This window comes from Callorhinchus milii, unplaced genomic scaffold, assembly GCF_018977255.1.
Source record: "Callorhinchus milii isolate IMCB2004 unplaced genomic scaffold, IMCB_Cmil_1.0 Scaffold1, whole genome shotgun sequence".
Lineage (NCBI taxonomy): Eukaryota > Metazoa > Chordata > Chondrichthyes > Chimaeriformes > Callorhinchidae > Callorhinchus > Callorhinchus milii.
In genome coordinates this window covers 112376874-112391607 of record NW_024704742.1, presented here as the reverse complement: position 1 = coordinate 112391607, position 14734 = coordinate 112376874, and the positions used below count along the sequence as shown (strand labels likewise).

At 37.5% G+C, this 14734-nt stretch overlaps 1 protein-coding gene across 1 annotated transcript in view; it reads left to right on the top strand.

Moving 5' to 3' along the window:
* Positions 1-14072, top strand: part of rasa1b (RAS p21 protein activator (GTPase activating protein) 1b) — a 75071-nt gene extending 60999 nt beyond the window's left edge. The window contains exons 22-25 of the mRNA XM_007899740.2: positions 10956-11044; positions 11573-11650; positions 12491-12625; positions 13131-14072. Of these exons, the coding sequence (XP_007897931.1) occupies positions 10956-11044; positions 11573-11650; positions 12491-12625; positions 13131-13214 (386 nt within the window). The 3' untranslated portion in view covers positions 13215-14072. The remainder of the gene's footprint in view (positions 1-10955; positions 11045-11572; positions 11651-12490; positions 12626-13130) is intronic.
* The last annotated feature ends 662 nt before the right edge of the window (positions 14073-14734 follow it).

Genomic DNA, 14734 nt, shown 5'->3' with positions numbered 1-14734 from the left:
AGTTACCCTTTTGGAGTAGATGATGTTAGTACAGAATTCTCTACAGTACAGTGTACTGTTTTTTAGTTTTCTGCCTTTAGTGTGTTGCAGTGTTTGGCATAATTTGTTTCTCTTGTTTCTGCATTATACAATATATTCATTTGACCCCAATTGATTATTCTCAGATGTTGCTAAAACCATCTTCATAGAAGCCAATGGGTGATTTCTAAATCTACTACACCCATTTTACAACTTTGTGGTATAGGATTGGTTCTAAGGATATTATCTTTTGAGGTGGGTCACTCTGCTTCAGAGGCAACAATGCTGCCAAATTGAGGATGCTATTGGTAGATGAGTTTCAGAATAAATGGGCCAGCAATAGATTTTACAAATGGTGTAAGCATTTCTGTTTTTCTTAGTGACCATTATTATAGTATGTCACTGCAGTGTCCTTTATATAATTCATGCCTTCATTTCCCTAGTGATCTCTCATCAGATATAAACAGATTTGAGATAAGTCTCAGTAACAGAACAAAGAAAAGCAAAGATCCCGATATCTGTAAGTACATCTGATTGTTGGAAGAGATTTTGCATTTCACTTAATTTGCTGTTTTTGCTTGATAAAAAATTTTGTTTTCTTTTATGCTGTAATGATACTCTCAAATGTAAAACTACAATTCCAATGTCTAGCAGCCTTAAATTTGAGGTACTGTTATAACTGAAATGCTTATTAGGAGGATCACATCAAAGTATAGCATTCTTCATTTCTGTTTCTGTTTTTTTGAACATCCACCTTGCAACATTAGGATGCATAACTAGATATAAATAACTGAAGTTACATCATGAAATTTAAAACAGCACTGTTCAATTAGTATCGAAAACGCAAAGTTAAACTGTTATTTGGTTGTGATAGTCCATCAGAACTTTTTTAACGATTGATATATTGGTGGATCAGTCTGACTCGGTTGATAACACTCTCCTCTAAGTCAGAATTTTGTGGGTTTAATTCCACTTTGGGACTTGGAACTTATAGTCTATACTGACACTCCAATGCAGTGCCGAGGTGTGCTGCATTGATGGAGGTGCCATCCTACGGATGAGAAGTTAAACCAAGGTTACATCAGTTTGTTTGGGTGAATGTTACAGATCCCATGGTGCTGTTCAAAAAGAGATGGGAAATGCCCCTTCTGATGATAGGGGCTATATCATGCAAGGAATTGTTTACTTTATTGTTTTGTTTAGTGAAAATTAAAAACCTGAACAGGGTGAATTCACCTTCCTTTTTTCAGTGTTCATGCGTTGTCAGTTGAGTCGGTTACAGAAGGGACAGCTGATTGATGAATGGTTCCCTCTCAGTTCACATATTCCTCTGAAAGGAATTGAGCCTGGTTCTGTGCGTGTCAGGGCACGATACTCATTGGAAAAAATCATGTCGGAAGACGAGTACAGTGAGTTCAAAGAGGTATTGCTTTGTTCACAGCACTATTTTTCCAGTCAAAGCCACGTCATGTTAAATGTTCTAACCTGTAGGTAAAAATCTCAACATTTGATGGAAAAAGTTGACTAAACTGCATACAACTGCTGGTGTCACAGCTGCTTTCTGCACATAGCAGACATGTGCAGTAGTTTACATCTGTGATCTGACAACCTATAAGTTTTTCGCGGTACACTTAGAATTGATTACTGAGACATGGGAAATCGCACTACAATGAGGTTCAAGAAAATGAGCTGGGTCCAAAACAGATACGTGGAAAACAGATTAGGTCGAAAACAGATTTTATTTTACTCTGGGTAAATATTATTCAGTGAATTAATAAAGCTGGTGCAAGCAAATCGCAAATGGTTCTAAGAGAACCAGGGACACATGTTAGATATTGAGAAAAGTAGGATTAAGAACGGTAGGATACCAAGGAACCAAGAGTCCGGTGGAGTCCTGTAGCTCAGTGGTTAGAGCACTCGCTTTGCAAGTGAGAGACCTGAGCTCATTTCCAGGCAGGGCGAAACCTTGGGCAAGTTTCCTTACTCCACACGCCTAATAATAATAATCCCTCCAAAAACCAAAAACAATAATAAATTGGTCATTTTCAATCTACGACTGTTTGTGGGACATTGTTGTGCGCAATTGGCTGCCGCGTTCGCCCACAAATATACAGTTAATTCACTTTACAGCGTGTTCTGTGAAGCACTTTGGGACGTCCTCCCGACGTGAGAAGCGCTATATCAAATCCAAGGATTATTATTATTATTATTATCTTGTGGAATAAACTACCAAAATAAAACCATCAAAATGTAAATCTGGATCCAGAAAAAGCAATATGGTAAGAAATAGGTGGGTGGAGTTGAAATAAAATGGGTTTGTTTAGGCTTAATATACTTTTCCTGCTTCTAAATTATTTTATCTTTTACATGCTGTTGAAATAAATTACTCATCTTTAGGGAATTGCTGAACTTTCACCACTCCATTTTGTATACTTCAGCTCTGGGACAGTGAACTGACTTGTGATCTTTCTCTTTCAAATGTTTTTGAACAAAGAAGTATGCACTAGGAGAAGCCCCAATATAATGGACAAAAATAAGTTTTGAAAAATAACATCAAGGGAGCTAAATTGGACATGAACAAATTGAATTGTTTTCAATCAGAAGGCTGGGATGGCAAAGATCCTTATTGATTGTTGAAGCCCAAAGGCTTGAGAGTTCCTAAGAAAACACAATACTATTCCTGAAGTTTGCATTAGTTTAAACAGCCAAGTAGGAGACTAAGGTTGTTGAGGTTAAACGTAAGGAGAATTTAATGTGACGTGTTACAGGAAGGAAGAATTGCTGAACTGGGATGTTGGGCACACTGATCTTGGAGTCTGGTTGATTTCACTGAATATAATCAGCAAATTATTGGACCAGAACATAATCTACAGAATATATTCCTGTTGAAATAGGGATATTGTCTATAAAGTAAACTGTTTTGTAATAGAATTTTTAACTGCTTGATTAATACATTTCTTTCAGCTTATCCTTCAAAAAGAGTTTCATGCGATACTTGCATTATCCCAAGTATGTGGCCAGGATCGCACATTACTGGCCAGAATTTTACTGAGAATTTTTCGTCATGAGAATCTTGAGTCACTGTTACTACGAACACTAAATGACAAGGAAATTAACATGGAAGGTGGGTTTGTTGTACCAAACACTCACTCGTTAATAAGATTAGGAACTCATTTGAGCTAATTGGAAACTTGAAAGCTTTTTAAGAGACTTTGAATGCATAGAATGTGGAGTCCTATAGCTCAGTGGTTAGAGCACTCGCCTCTCAAGCAAGAGACCTGGGTTCGATTCCCGGCAGAGCGAAACCTTAGGCAAGTTTCCTTACTCCACACACCTAATAATAATCCCTCAAGAAAAAAAATAATAAATTGGTCACTTCAATCCACGACTGTTTGTGGGACACTGCTGTGCGCAATTGGCTGCTGCATTTTGCCCACAAATATGCAGTCAATTCACTTTACAGTATTCTATGAAACGCTGATATCCAGAAGACGTGGAAAGTGCTATATCAAATGCAAGGATTATTATTATAGGCCACATTTTTTGCAAGCCAAGAAATTGTGTTAAGAAAATAAAATTTTAAAGTATTACATCATTCAAAACATAATTTTATTATTTTTGAGCTCTGTTACATAGTATGTACTGCACAGGGAAGCCTGTGAAAGAGCGTTGTGGCATGCTTTTTCAATAAGTTGCCAAATTTGGGGCTGTAAAAGACAAATAATTAAGTTCCTAAACATGCAAGTATTTTGCATCAAAATATACATCTGTAGGAATATATCCTTTATGGTGCAGTGGTTCCAGTCCTCTAGCTCCTGAGTTAATCAACATTAGTGAACCTGTGTTGCAAGTGAATGCATTATTAGATAATGATAGAATAATTATGGAAAACTTGAGCTTCAAACCCTTCACTGTCTAGCAACTTAAAACGTTTTCCCGACATGAAAGGCACTATATACATGCAATTTATTGTTGTTTTTGCCTACTATTACTGAAGAATATGCAAGGATTATAGAGAGGCTATATATACCTTGTGATTTTTGGTAAACTGAAAGTAAATGCTTCTTTTGCTGCATTCATCTGTTTTAAATAATGGTGGATTTCATGAGGATGGCTTGCTCTATACACTGAATCAGGTGGTGGGTAGCTTACTCCCTCACAATCCCATCCTTTGGAAATGCTCTAAGAAGTTATCTATGTAGCAGTTACTTTATGAGTTACTTTACAGTTACTTTATTGCAAGTTGTTTATGACCTCTTCAGATGAATCCACCACCCTCTTCCGAGCCACAACCTTGACGAGCACACTTATGGAGCAGTACATGAAATCTACTGCAACACCATTTATTCATCATGCTCTGACAGACACCATCTTAAAGATAATGGAGAGCAAGCAGTCGTGTGAGGTAAAGTATAAGCTCCACTATGATAAAGATTTAGAGTTGTCTAGGGTCAAGTGAATTTAAACATTTAGTGAAAATCATTTGGAATTGATTATACAGATTTCTCTCTGCATTTCAGAATGCTTTAGGCTTCTCCCATCATTTAATAAATGATAAATTGAAGAAACATTACAGCTGAATTTATCTTGGATTTAATCTAAATTATTACAGATCCCAAATGAAAGAACTGTCTCCATTTGATTTTGATAATGCATTACACACTGTTTGTGCAAAACCTAATTTTAACTAGTAAAGGTAATGGATTAGAGATGGTGTTCCACCGTGAATGTAACTGAAGGTTGAAGAAAGATGCATGTAAAGGAGGAAGATAAACCGGTGTGAAACATTCGGTATAATGCAAAACATTCCTATCAATTCATAACCATGCATTAATTCCTCTGAACTGTTCCTGAAGTGAGTTTAATCAAATTAAAGCAAACTATATTTTCTGATGGTTAGAATATTTTGGTATGATTTTCTATAATTTCGTACTTTGCATTATGAAAAGGTTGCGTTTGGAGATCCTTTTAATATACATCTAAATGTATGCTAAGCTAAGGGAGATTAGAGGAATGCAATTGAACCTCTGATTGATTTACAGTTAAATCCTTCCAAACTTGAGAAAAATGAAGATGTGAACGCTAATCTGTTACACCTACTGGCTCTCCTGTCAGAATTGGTGGAGAAGATTTTTATGGCTGCAGAAGAACTTCCTCAGTAAGTTATGAAAGTAATATACATCTTGTGTTGAGCATAAATTAACCTTCTAAATGTGCAGGGTAAGAGTGAGGTTGACAGAAGCATTTCAACTCTGTAAAATGTTCCTGTCAACTAAAATACAGTTTAACCCTGTTATAATTCCAAACAATTAGAAACCATGTTCTAAAGGTTCTGCAAAAAGCGTTGACATTCAGTCACATTACCAGGTCATCAGATCACTGTTGACCCATTTCCTGAATATTGCAAACAATGCATTACTGAGGCCATTTCCTGTATGTTATGTGTAAGAAGCGCTGCTTACACCATTTTCTTTCTGAAGTGATGTCGAGGATATTTTCTGCATATGCAGTGTACAGACAGTGACATCAGCAAAGTTTCCTGCCCTTAGCAATGTGTAGGAAGCAAAGGCAATGCAACCTAATGACCCAGAATAGTGGAAAGGTGGCTCGTAATCATCCACAGGAGACTAAATAAATAAAGCATGCTTAACTGGGGAGCATTCTTTTGGTCGTTACCCATATGTGGTTAAAGTGAATAACTTTCTATTAAGTCTTCATCTGTGCTGATTGACACACTTGATATTTATCTTCACTGAAACAACATCCAGTGTAGAAGATCAGCTCTAGCTGATCTACTCAGCAAGGAAAGAAGGAAGTGCATTGCTCCATCGACTGATATCTTTGGCTAATAATCTACAGAGTATATGCATTAGGACATTTTGTATAATTTCAGTGTGAAGTGTGTAATTTCAAGGAGATACACCGTCTCAAACTCTTTTAGATTATTAAGAAGACTTGATACCTTTTTGGACTATTAATGTTCCTGTGAATTATTCTAATGTTAATTGTATTTTTAACAGGGCTTTGCGGTATATTTATGGGTGCTTACAAAAATCTGTTCAGCAGAAGTGGCCGAAAAATCCTACTATGAGGACTAGAGTGGTGAGGTAAAATATTTTGTGAATCCATTTTCATTCTATATAGTAGATCCCCATTATAACCCGTTCAGATCCATAAAATCCCGTGAGGCATGATGGATCTTTTTACTGTGCTTATCTTTTCACTGCACTCAGCTGGCCACCCTAGGCTCAGGGTATTTCACTTGCTAAAAGAAAAATGGTCAACTCCACTGACTGGGGGAAGAGATGATTGAAAACAAGATCAAAAAGATGAGTCTTAAATAGTGACCATTTCCATAACTATTTCATGCATTACAATAAATATAAATATCACTTCAATTAATACATTATGCCTAGGAGCGGCATCCTTTACATATGTGCAGGAAGGGCAGAATTAATTGGAATTCTTCCTGCTTACTATGTTGGAGATGCTCAAGTTTGAAGAAAGAGTGCCTACCTTAAGAGGGTTTTCTTCACTTTTGTCAAAAATTGAGTGTGCAATATTATTATATTATTGAACTTTGGAAAATTACATTTCAGTTAGTGCTACATATATTGAGGGGATTGAGGAATTTTTATGAATAGCGTACATGATAGATGCATGTGTTTTTTTTCCCCCCCCCCCTCCTCCAGTGGATTTGTTTTCTTGCGGTTGATCTGTCCAGCCATTCTCAATCCACGGTTGTTCAATATTATTTCAGGTGAGTCATGCTTTGTACAAGCTTGCACATCGTCACACTTCAAAAGGTCAGTAATCTGACTATCTGTGAATTTCTATTCGTTATAAAACCGGTGAATTTTCTTAAAATCAAATTTGTGTATTTGACTGGATGGATGAAGTTGCAGAATGCAGTAAGCTACCCCACGTGAAGGGTGCTGGAGAAGTTGCTAGTGTGACCAAATTCAATGGTAGTGAGCCTTTGTATACTATTGCATAATTAAAGCTAGTGTTCAGAGCTTGACCAAGTTTCTCATCCTGGCAATGATGTATTTAGACCACAGAATTATTACAGTTCATGGAAAAGAAAAAAGGAAAAGTTGCAGATTTTAATCCTAAAATGTGCTAATAATAGTCTAGCTTGCCACAATTATCCAAGAATAAAGGAAGTACTGATGGGTTGCTTGACACTTTATGATGTTGCTCTGGGTGTCATTAACCCATTGTACAACAAAAGACTAATGACTAGTATTGATACTCCTAAATAACATTTGAAAAGCAGAAGTAGGTAAGTTGTCTGTATTGTGATGTAGTTCTTCAGGATGGGATAAGTTTGGGGTAGCATTTTAGTTTATAAGTTGATGAATTACTGTGAAAAGCTTTTAGAAAGATATTGTAAATTACAACTTTGCTTTTTTTCTGAACTTAGTTGTACTGCTTTAGAGATGGGGCTAATGATAGGGAGCAACTTAGGGAAATTTACATTAGCAAAGAATTGGTGCTAGGGATATTGTTGGCATTAATCACAATATGATTGAATTCTGGATGACACAAAACTAGGAGGAAGTGTCAACACAGAGGACGACATTAAAAAAATGCAGTGAGACATAGCTAGGTTAGGTGATTGGGCAGGTAAGGTGGCAGATGAAGTATAATGTAGGGAAGTGCGAAGTCATCCACCTAGGTAGCAAAAACAGTAGAACGGGTTATTTTTTAGAAGGGGAGAGATTGGAATGTGTTAGCGTCCAGAGGGACTTGGGTGTCCTTGTACACCAATCACAGAAAGTTAGTCTGCAGGGCAGCAGCAATTAAGAAGGCGAACGGTATGTTAGCATTCATTATGAAAGGATTAGAGTATAAGAGTAGGGAAGTCTTGCTGCAACTGTATAGGGCCCTGGTGAGACCACACCTGGAATACTGTGCAGTTTTGGTCTCCTTATTTAAGGAAGGATGTACTTGCCTTGGAGGGGGTGCAGCATAGATTTACTAGGTTAGTACCAGGGATAAAGGGGATGAGTTATGAGGATAGGCTGACCAATTTGGGCCTATATTCTCTAGAATGTAGAAGAATTAGAGGGGATCTTATAGAAACCTATAAGATCATCAAAGGGTGTGATAGAGTAGATAGTGGGAGATTGTTTCCCCTGGTTGGAGAAACTAAAACCAGGGGTCACAACCTTAAAATCAGAGGCCAGCCCATTCGCACTGAGTTGAGGAAGAATTCTTCACTCAAACCGTGATGAATGTATGGAACTCACTACCCCAAAGGGCTGTTGACGCTCAGTCCTTGAACATATTCAAGACTGAGATAGATAGATTTCTTATTGCAAAAGGGATTAAGGGACATGGGGATAAGGCAGGGTTATTAGCTGGAGTTAGATTAGAAGATCAGCCATGATTGAATGGCGGGGCAGGGTCGAAGGGCCGAATGGCCTACTCCTGTTCCTACATTTATGTTATTAAAAAGTGACAAGTTCCCTGGACCTGATGGTCTGCATCTTAGGGTTTTAAAAGTGGTAGCTCATGCGATAGTGGAAGCCTTGTGTCTGATCTTCCAAAATTCTTTGGATTCTGGTACAGTTCCCATTGATTGGAAGATTGCAAATGTCACAACACTATTTAAGAAAAGTGGGAGAGAAAAGATGGGGAACTATAGACCAGTTAGTCTGACATCGGTGGTAGGGAAAATTCTAGAATCCTTAATTAAGGATGTCGTAGTGGGTTACTTAGAGGATCACAATACGATTAGACAGAGTCAACATGGCTTTACAACAGGGAAGTCATGCTTAACAAATCTTTTAGAGTTTTTTTTTGAGGACATATCAAGTAGATTAGATGGGGAGAATCAGTGGATTTAGCGTAGATTTCCAAAAGGCATTCAATAACGTGCTGCATAAAAGGTTGGTCCACAAGATTAGGGCCCATGGAATTAAGGGGTATATATTAGCAGGGATTGAAGAATGGCTAACGGGAAGAAAACAAAGAGTAGGGATAAACAGGTCCTTCTCAGATTGGCGGGATGTGACAAGAATCAGTACTTGGGCCTAAACTATTTACAATCTACATCAACGATCTAGATGAGGACATCGAACTTAATATATCCAAATACGCGGATGACACTAAACTAGGAGGGAGAGTAAACACCGAGGATGACATTAAAAAAATTGCAACAAGATATAGATAGGTTAAGTGAATGGGCAAATAGGTGGCAGATGAATTATAATGTAGGGAAGTGTGAGGTCATCCACCGAAGTGGCAAAAATAGTAGAGCAGATTATTTTTTAGAAGGGGAGAGACTAGATAGTGTTAGCGTTCAAAGGGACTTGGGTGTCCATGTACACCAGTCACAAAAAGTTAGTTTACAGGTACAGCAAGTAATTAGGAAGGCTACCGGTATGTTGGCATTTGTTACAAAAGGGTTAGAATATAAGAGTAGGGAAGTCTTGCAACTGTATAGGGCCCTGGTGAGACCGCACCTAGAATATTGTGTGCAGTTTTGGTCTCCTTATTTAAGAAAGGATGTATTCGCCTTGGAGGGGGTACAACATAGATTTACTAGGTTGGTACCATGGATGAGGGGATGAGTTATGAGGATAGGTTGAGCAATTTTGGCCTATATTCTCTAGAATATAGAAGAATGAGAAGTGATCTTACAGAAACCTATACGACAGAATAGATAGTGGGAGACTTTTTCCCCTGGTTGGAAAAACTATAACCAAGGGTCACAGTCTTAAAATTCAGGGTAAGCCCTTTCGCACTGAGTTGAGGAAAAACTTCTTCACTCCGAGGTTAGTGAATTTATAGAATTCTCTACCCCAAAGGGCTGTAGATGTTCAGTCCTTGAACATGTTCAAGACTGAGATTGATAGATCTCTTGTGGATAAATGGATTAAGGGGGATGGTGGGTAGGTGGAGTTAGAATAGATCAGCCATGATCTTATTGAATGGCGGGGCAGGCTGGAGGGGCCGAATGGCCTACTCATGCTCCTAATTCTTATGTTCTGGTTTAGGGAACTGCACCCTGTTGCAGGGCAAGGAATACTGGTGACTGCCCTCTGTTGCATATTATCTGCAGTAGCAATGGTGGTCTGGAAATCATTTACTTGCTGCATGTACTTTAAGTACATGAAGTGTCTTCTAGCAAGAAATGAAGTTGGGGAGGAGAAGGGAAAGAACTTTTTGTTCAAAGAAAACATACACAGAACAAAATGCCGTTAGCAAAATTTTTATTTTGTTTTTGTTTTGCCTATAAGAAATTGACAGTAAGGCTGTATTGCATTACTTACCATTGCTAAGTTGATTTTCTTTTTGAGTATTAAATCCTATTCAGAAGACTACACAGGGCAGGGAAAGACCATTTGGAATACCCTTTTTTAAAGAAAAGTAGGTAGCTTTTGTATCAGCGTATTGAAACTGTCAATCTGCCATCGTTACTGTGTTTTAAGTAATGTGCTGTATTCTACTTCCTTGTGGCTTATTTTGTTTAAATCTGTCAAACATGGAACATAAACAATTTCCACGGAATATGGTGGAACCCTGTTATAAACAAACCAGTGTCATAAGAATATGCTTTACAAGGAAGGTATGCTGTGGACCTGCATGGTAAACAATGTCTTGACTTGTGGGTTGCCAAGTTCCTGCTCATTTATCTGCCTTCTGACCATATATAGGAATTACGTGCAGGAAGCTTCCTGCACATACAAAGTCTGCAGAAAGTGACGTTAGATGGTGACCCGATGGCCCCAAAGTTTTTTTTTCATGCAAGAAGCCAACCACCTTTCTGCGTTGCATTGATCAATGGCAGCACCCTGTTATAAGGCAGGTTGGAATTTTATGGAACCCAACTGCAGCCTTATAACAGGGTTGTACTGTGCCACTCAAACAGTATTATATTTGAAGTGTGATGATTGACAATTTTTTTTTATTTCCTACCTCTACAGATCCCCCCTCTTCCACAGCTGCAAGGACTCTTACACTTGTTGCTAAGTCACTTCAAAACTTAGCAAACTTGGTGGAATTTGGAGCCAAGGTAACAGCAAATATTTATGCTGTTGTCAATGTACAATTAAGTTTGTCTGAACCTATTTTGGTTCAGTTTTTATATCTTTGATAGCACCTTGTCAGAAATAGACATAGCTGATGAGTAAATAAGATTGTGATGTATACAGTGCAAGATTATTATTGAATGGTTGCTGAAATTAAATGAAATGTTGGATACATTTCAATAAGGTAGGAAAAGAGCTTCCCTTCTTCAAAAAAATGTTTTATGATGCTCTTCCACAGGTCTCTTGCTCCACTCTGGCTCTTGTGAAATTACATTTGAACTCCGTGACATTGAGTTTTGACTTCATGATTAATGCATTCTTGTGTTGATAATTCTGTGGACTGTGTGTTCAAGTTTGTAGTGAATATTTTTTTCTTGACTTGTAGCTCTTTAAATTGTCAGAAGCAGAAGGTTAGCAGGACAGTTAAATATGTGGAGTTTGAATAGAACAATCAATAATTCTGATACAGAAAATACAAATACAGATCATACATTGTAATTTTTCTGTCACAGGAACCCTACATGGAAGGCGTAAATCCATTCATCAAGAACAACAAGCATCGAATGATTATGTTTTTAGATGAATTAGGGGTAAGTTTGTTCAGTATTGAACAGTTTCTCAAGAAATCTCTTTAATATAGTAGGACATTTCTGCACCAAAACAAGATGTGTATTGAAGTCTTGTTAGATATTATGCCAATCTCTTCTGATATATTAAATGCAAGGGTCTCGCACTGTTAATGATTGTCTACCTCATATTTAGCATTAGGTATTTGTATTTAATAGCAAGAATGCATAAATATGTAAACACTGAAATAATTTAAAATTATGGCACAATATGTAGTTGAATTACTGTTTTAGAAGTTTATTTGTATATTATTTGCAACTGTGGCAAAATGGAGACAATCATTTCCATTTTCAACAAACTGGCATGGGTAGACATAAAGATTCCAGCAGTCTGTTGCAATATTGCAGCCATATGAACTTGAGTTCATAATGTGCTGAATAAAAGCATTTTTACTTTTTCTGTTCCTCCTCTCCATTTCCCCTTAGGGTGTGTAATGTGCCTTACCCCACTACTTCATCATAACTTCATCTCTTGCTCGATGCTATTCCACAAAGGTGTTTTAAGTTTTTTTTTCATTTTACTGTTTGTTTCACACCTTTCAGTTCACACACAAATAATGTGACTGTGGTGCTGTCTTTAGTAGACGAGCACTCATTGCATTTTATGTGGTCCTGAAAATGAATTGTGAGTGTCCAAATGCCACTAGTATTAAGACTCTTGGGAATCACTTTTTCAGTTATTTTTGGTTACCTGAGTTATAAGAATGATCTACTTAGTTCCATCTTGGATTCCAGTTCTACTTTCAAATTTCTACTTGCACACAATCAGCTGTTTTTAATATAAGGGTAAAATTTCCTTTTCAGAATATTCCTGACCTCCCTTGCACAACAGAGCACTTTAGGCCTGACTTGTCTCGTGACCTGGCAGCCTTGCATGAAGTATGTTCAGCACATTCTGATGAACTTCGCACCCAAAGCAACGAACGGGGAGTCCAGCAGGTGACTAGAATCCGAGACGCTATCCTGTGTGAAGGATGCTGTATAAATGCAAGTTGTTATTGTAGAATATAAATCTACGGCTTCAGGGCAGTGCTAGTTGGTGCATTCATCAAGTCATTTAAGTACTATTCCAATACTTCTTGTCAGAATGCTGCATTACGATGAAAAATTCTAGACTTCACAGTGAAGCATGTTCCCCATGCCCCCCATCTAAATTAAGCTGGACAAGTTATTGTTAGCAATGGTGACTAGAGAGTGAATGAATTAGATTCTTAGAGCATCCTGGACTAAAGACTGGAATTGCTCCATGTACCCAGTTAATTGCTCTTTTCCACCATCCAACTATTTGAGATTGGAAAAAAGTTTTACTTGAATGTTGATAGTTGATATTTGAACAAATGACAGACTATCTCCAGTAAATGGACTATTGTATAGCATCAGTTAAAACTTTCTTCTGAATGTATTATTTATTGTACCTGAAGCCAGTGTTTTAACTTTTTTTCAGCATGTCCTGAAGAAACTTCTGGCCATTACAGAACTGTTGCAGCAGAAACAAAACCAGTATTCAATGTCTAACAGCAACAGGTAGCAAGCAGCCTTAAAGGTTTACAGAATTCTGCACGCACTACCATTGTCTTTGGACAACTCACAGCAATCCCACTTTTCCCTGCTACTCTTGAATTGACACCCATGTACAACATTCCTTCTGCTGTGCGAACTATGCAAAAAATTCTGGTTGATGTTTTCACCAGTAACTTTGTAAGCTATTTGTGCAGGTCACCACTTGCACTTTCTGCTCTGAACCAATCACTCGCCACTGAGCCTTGGTGAACAAGCCACCTTTCACAAATTTAGGTGGATATCCGTGGGCCTTGGAGATGTTTTAATATTTCAAGTTGCCAAAGTTCCCAGGGTGGTTTTCCAAGATGTAGTATGAAATGCCAGTCAACTGATGAAATGAAGAATGCATTGAATTTGTTAAAACTGGACTATGGTCTCGACAGCATTTTATACTATAATTTGTGACTGACTACTCCAATGGTTAAGATTGCTTACATCTTTAATCTCAAGGTTATACAGTTTATTGGACGAATGCTTTAAATGCAGGTTCATCATTAAGTTGAGGAATTCCTAACTAAAAACTGGTTATTTTGTACTCCTAGAAAAATTCTTCTGCAACAGACATTCATTGAGTGACAAAAGAATGGATGAGTAGAAATATCACAGCATTTGTTTTGTTGTGCCACTGATTTTTTTGATTCAGTTTAATTATACTGTATGATTGGCTGGCTGTCTTCCATAAAAGGACAATAGTGTGACAAGTTCTTAGTCACAAAATCAAAAGCTTTGTAAGTAATGTTTACAACTGTAAACACATGGAATAGTTCAATAAATTTATTGATTATTGTATTGGAAATGCATGCACTTATTAAACCATTTTATAAAGTAACCAGTTATTTAAATTTTTTATTTTAAAGTGAAATGTGCATCAGTTATGGATTTCAGATCCAAATATTGTAAAACTTTGCAAAGAAATGGAAACAATCACATTGCCTAAGAAATAGAAAGAACTCTTAAGTGTTACAAGGATATATTTTCTAAAATATTGTGATTTATTCTTGTCTGGGATATGTTGGAGGGAGAAAATCAAATGTTGCTCAATGGTTTCACATTGAATAGTACCCTAGCTTTTTGTTGGGAGCTACTCAAGCTGCAAACAATTAGGTAAAAGCAGATCTGTAAATTGATGTCTCGTTGTATGATTAAAGGCTGCTGCAAGGGTGGATTTTGATGAGGCTCATTGGGAAAAGTAGCTCAGTGTTGCACGTAATGCCCATTTGTAAGGTTCATTGCTTCATGATGGTAAATCATTCTTCAAGTGATCAAGATGAAGTCTTAAGCTTGGCAGTTGACTGAATGGGTATTAAGGATTCCCAGGAAGGTATTCTCTAGGTCTGGCAAGCGCATTCATTATGCTGGGATCTTGTGTCAAATGTTTGATATAGGATGTTGGACCTAGACTTGTGCTGTACTGCTTCATAAAGTTGATTTGGATCAGGGCACCCCTGAGTCAACAGAGTATCTGACAACCCAAACTTCAACAAGACA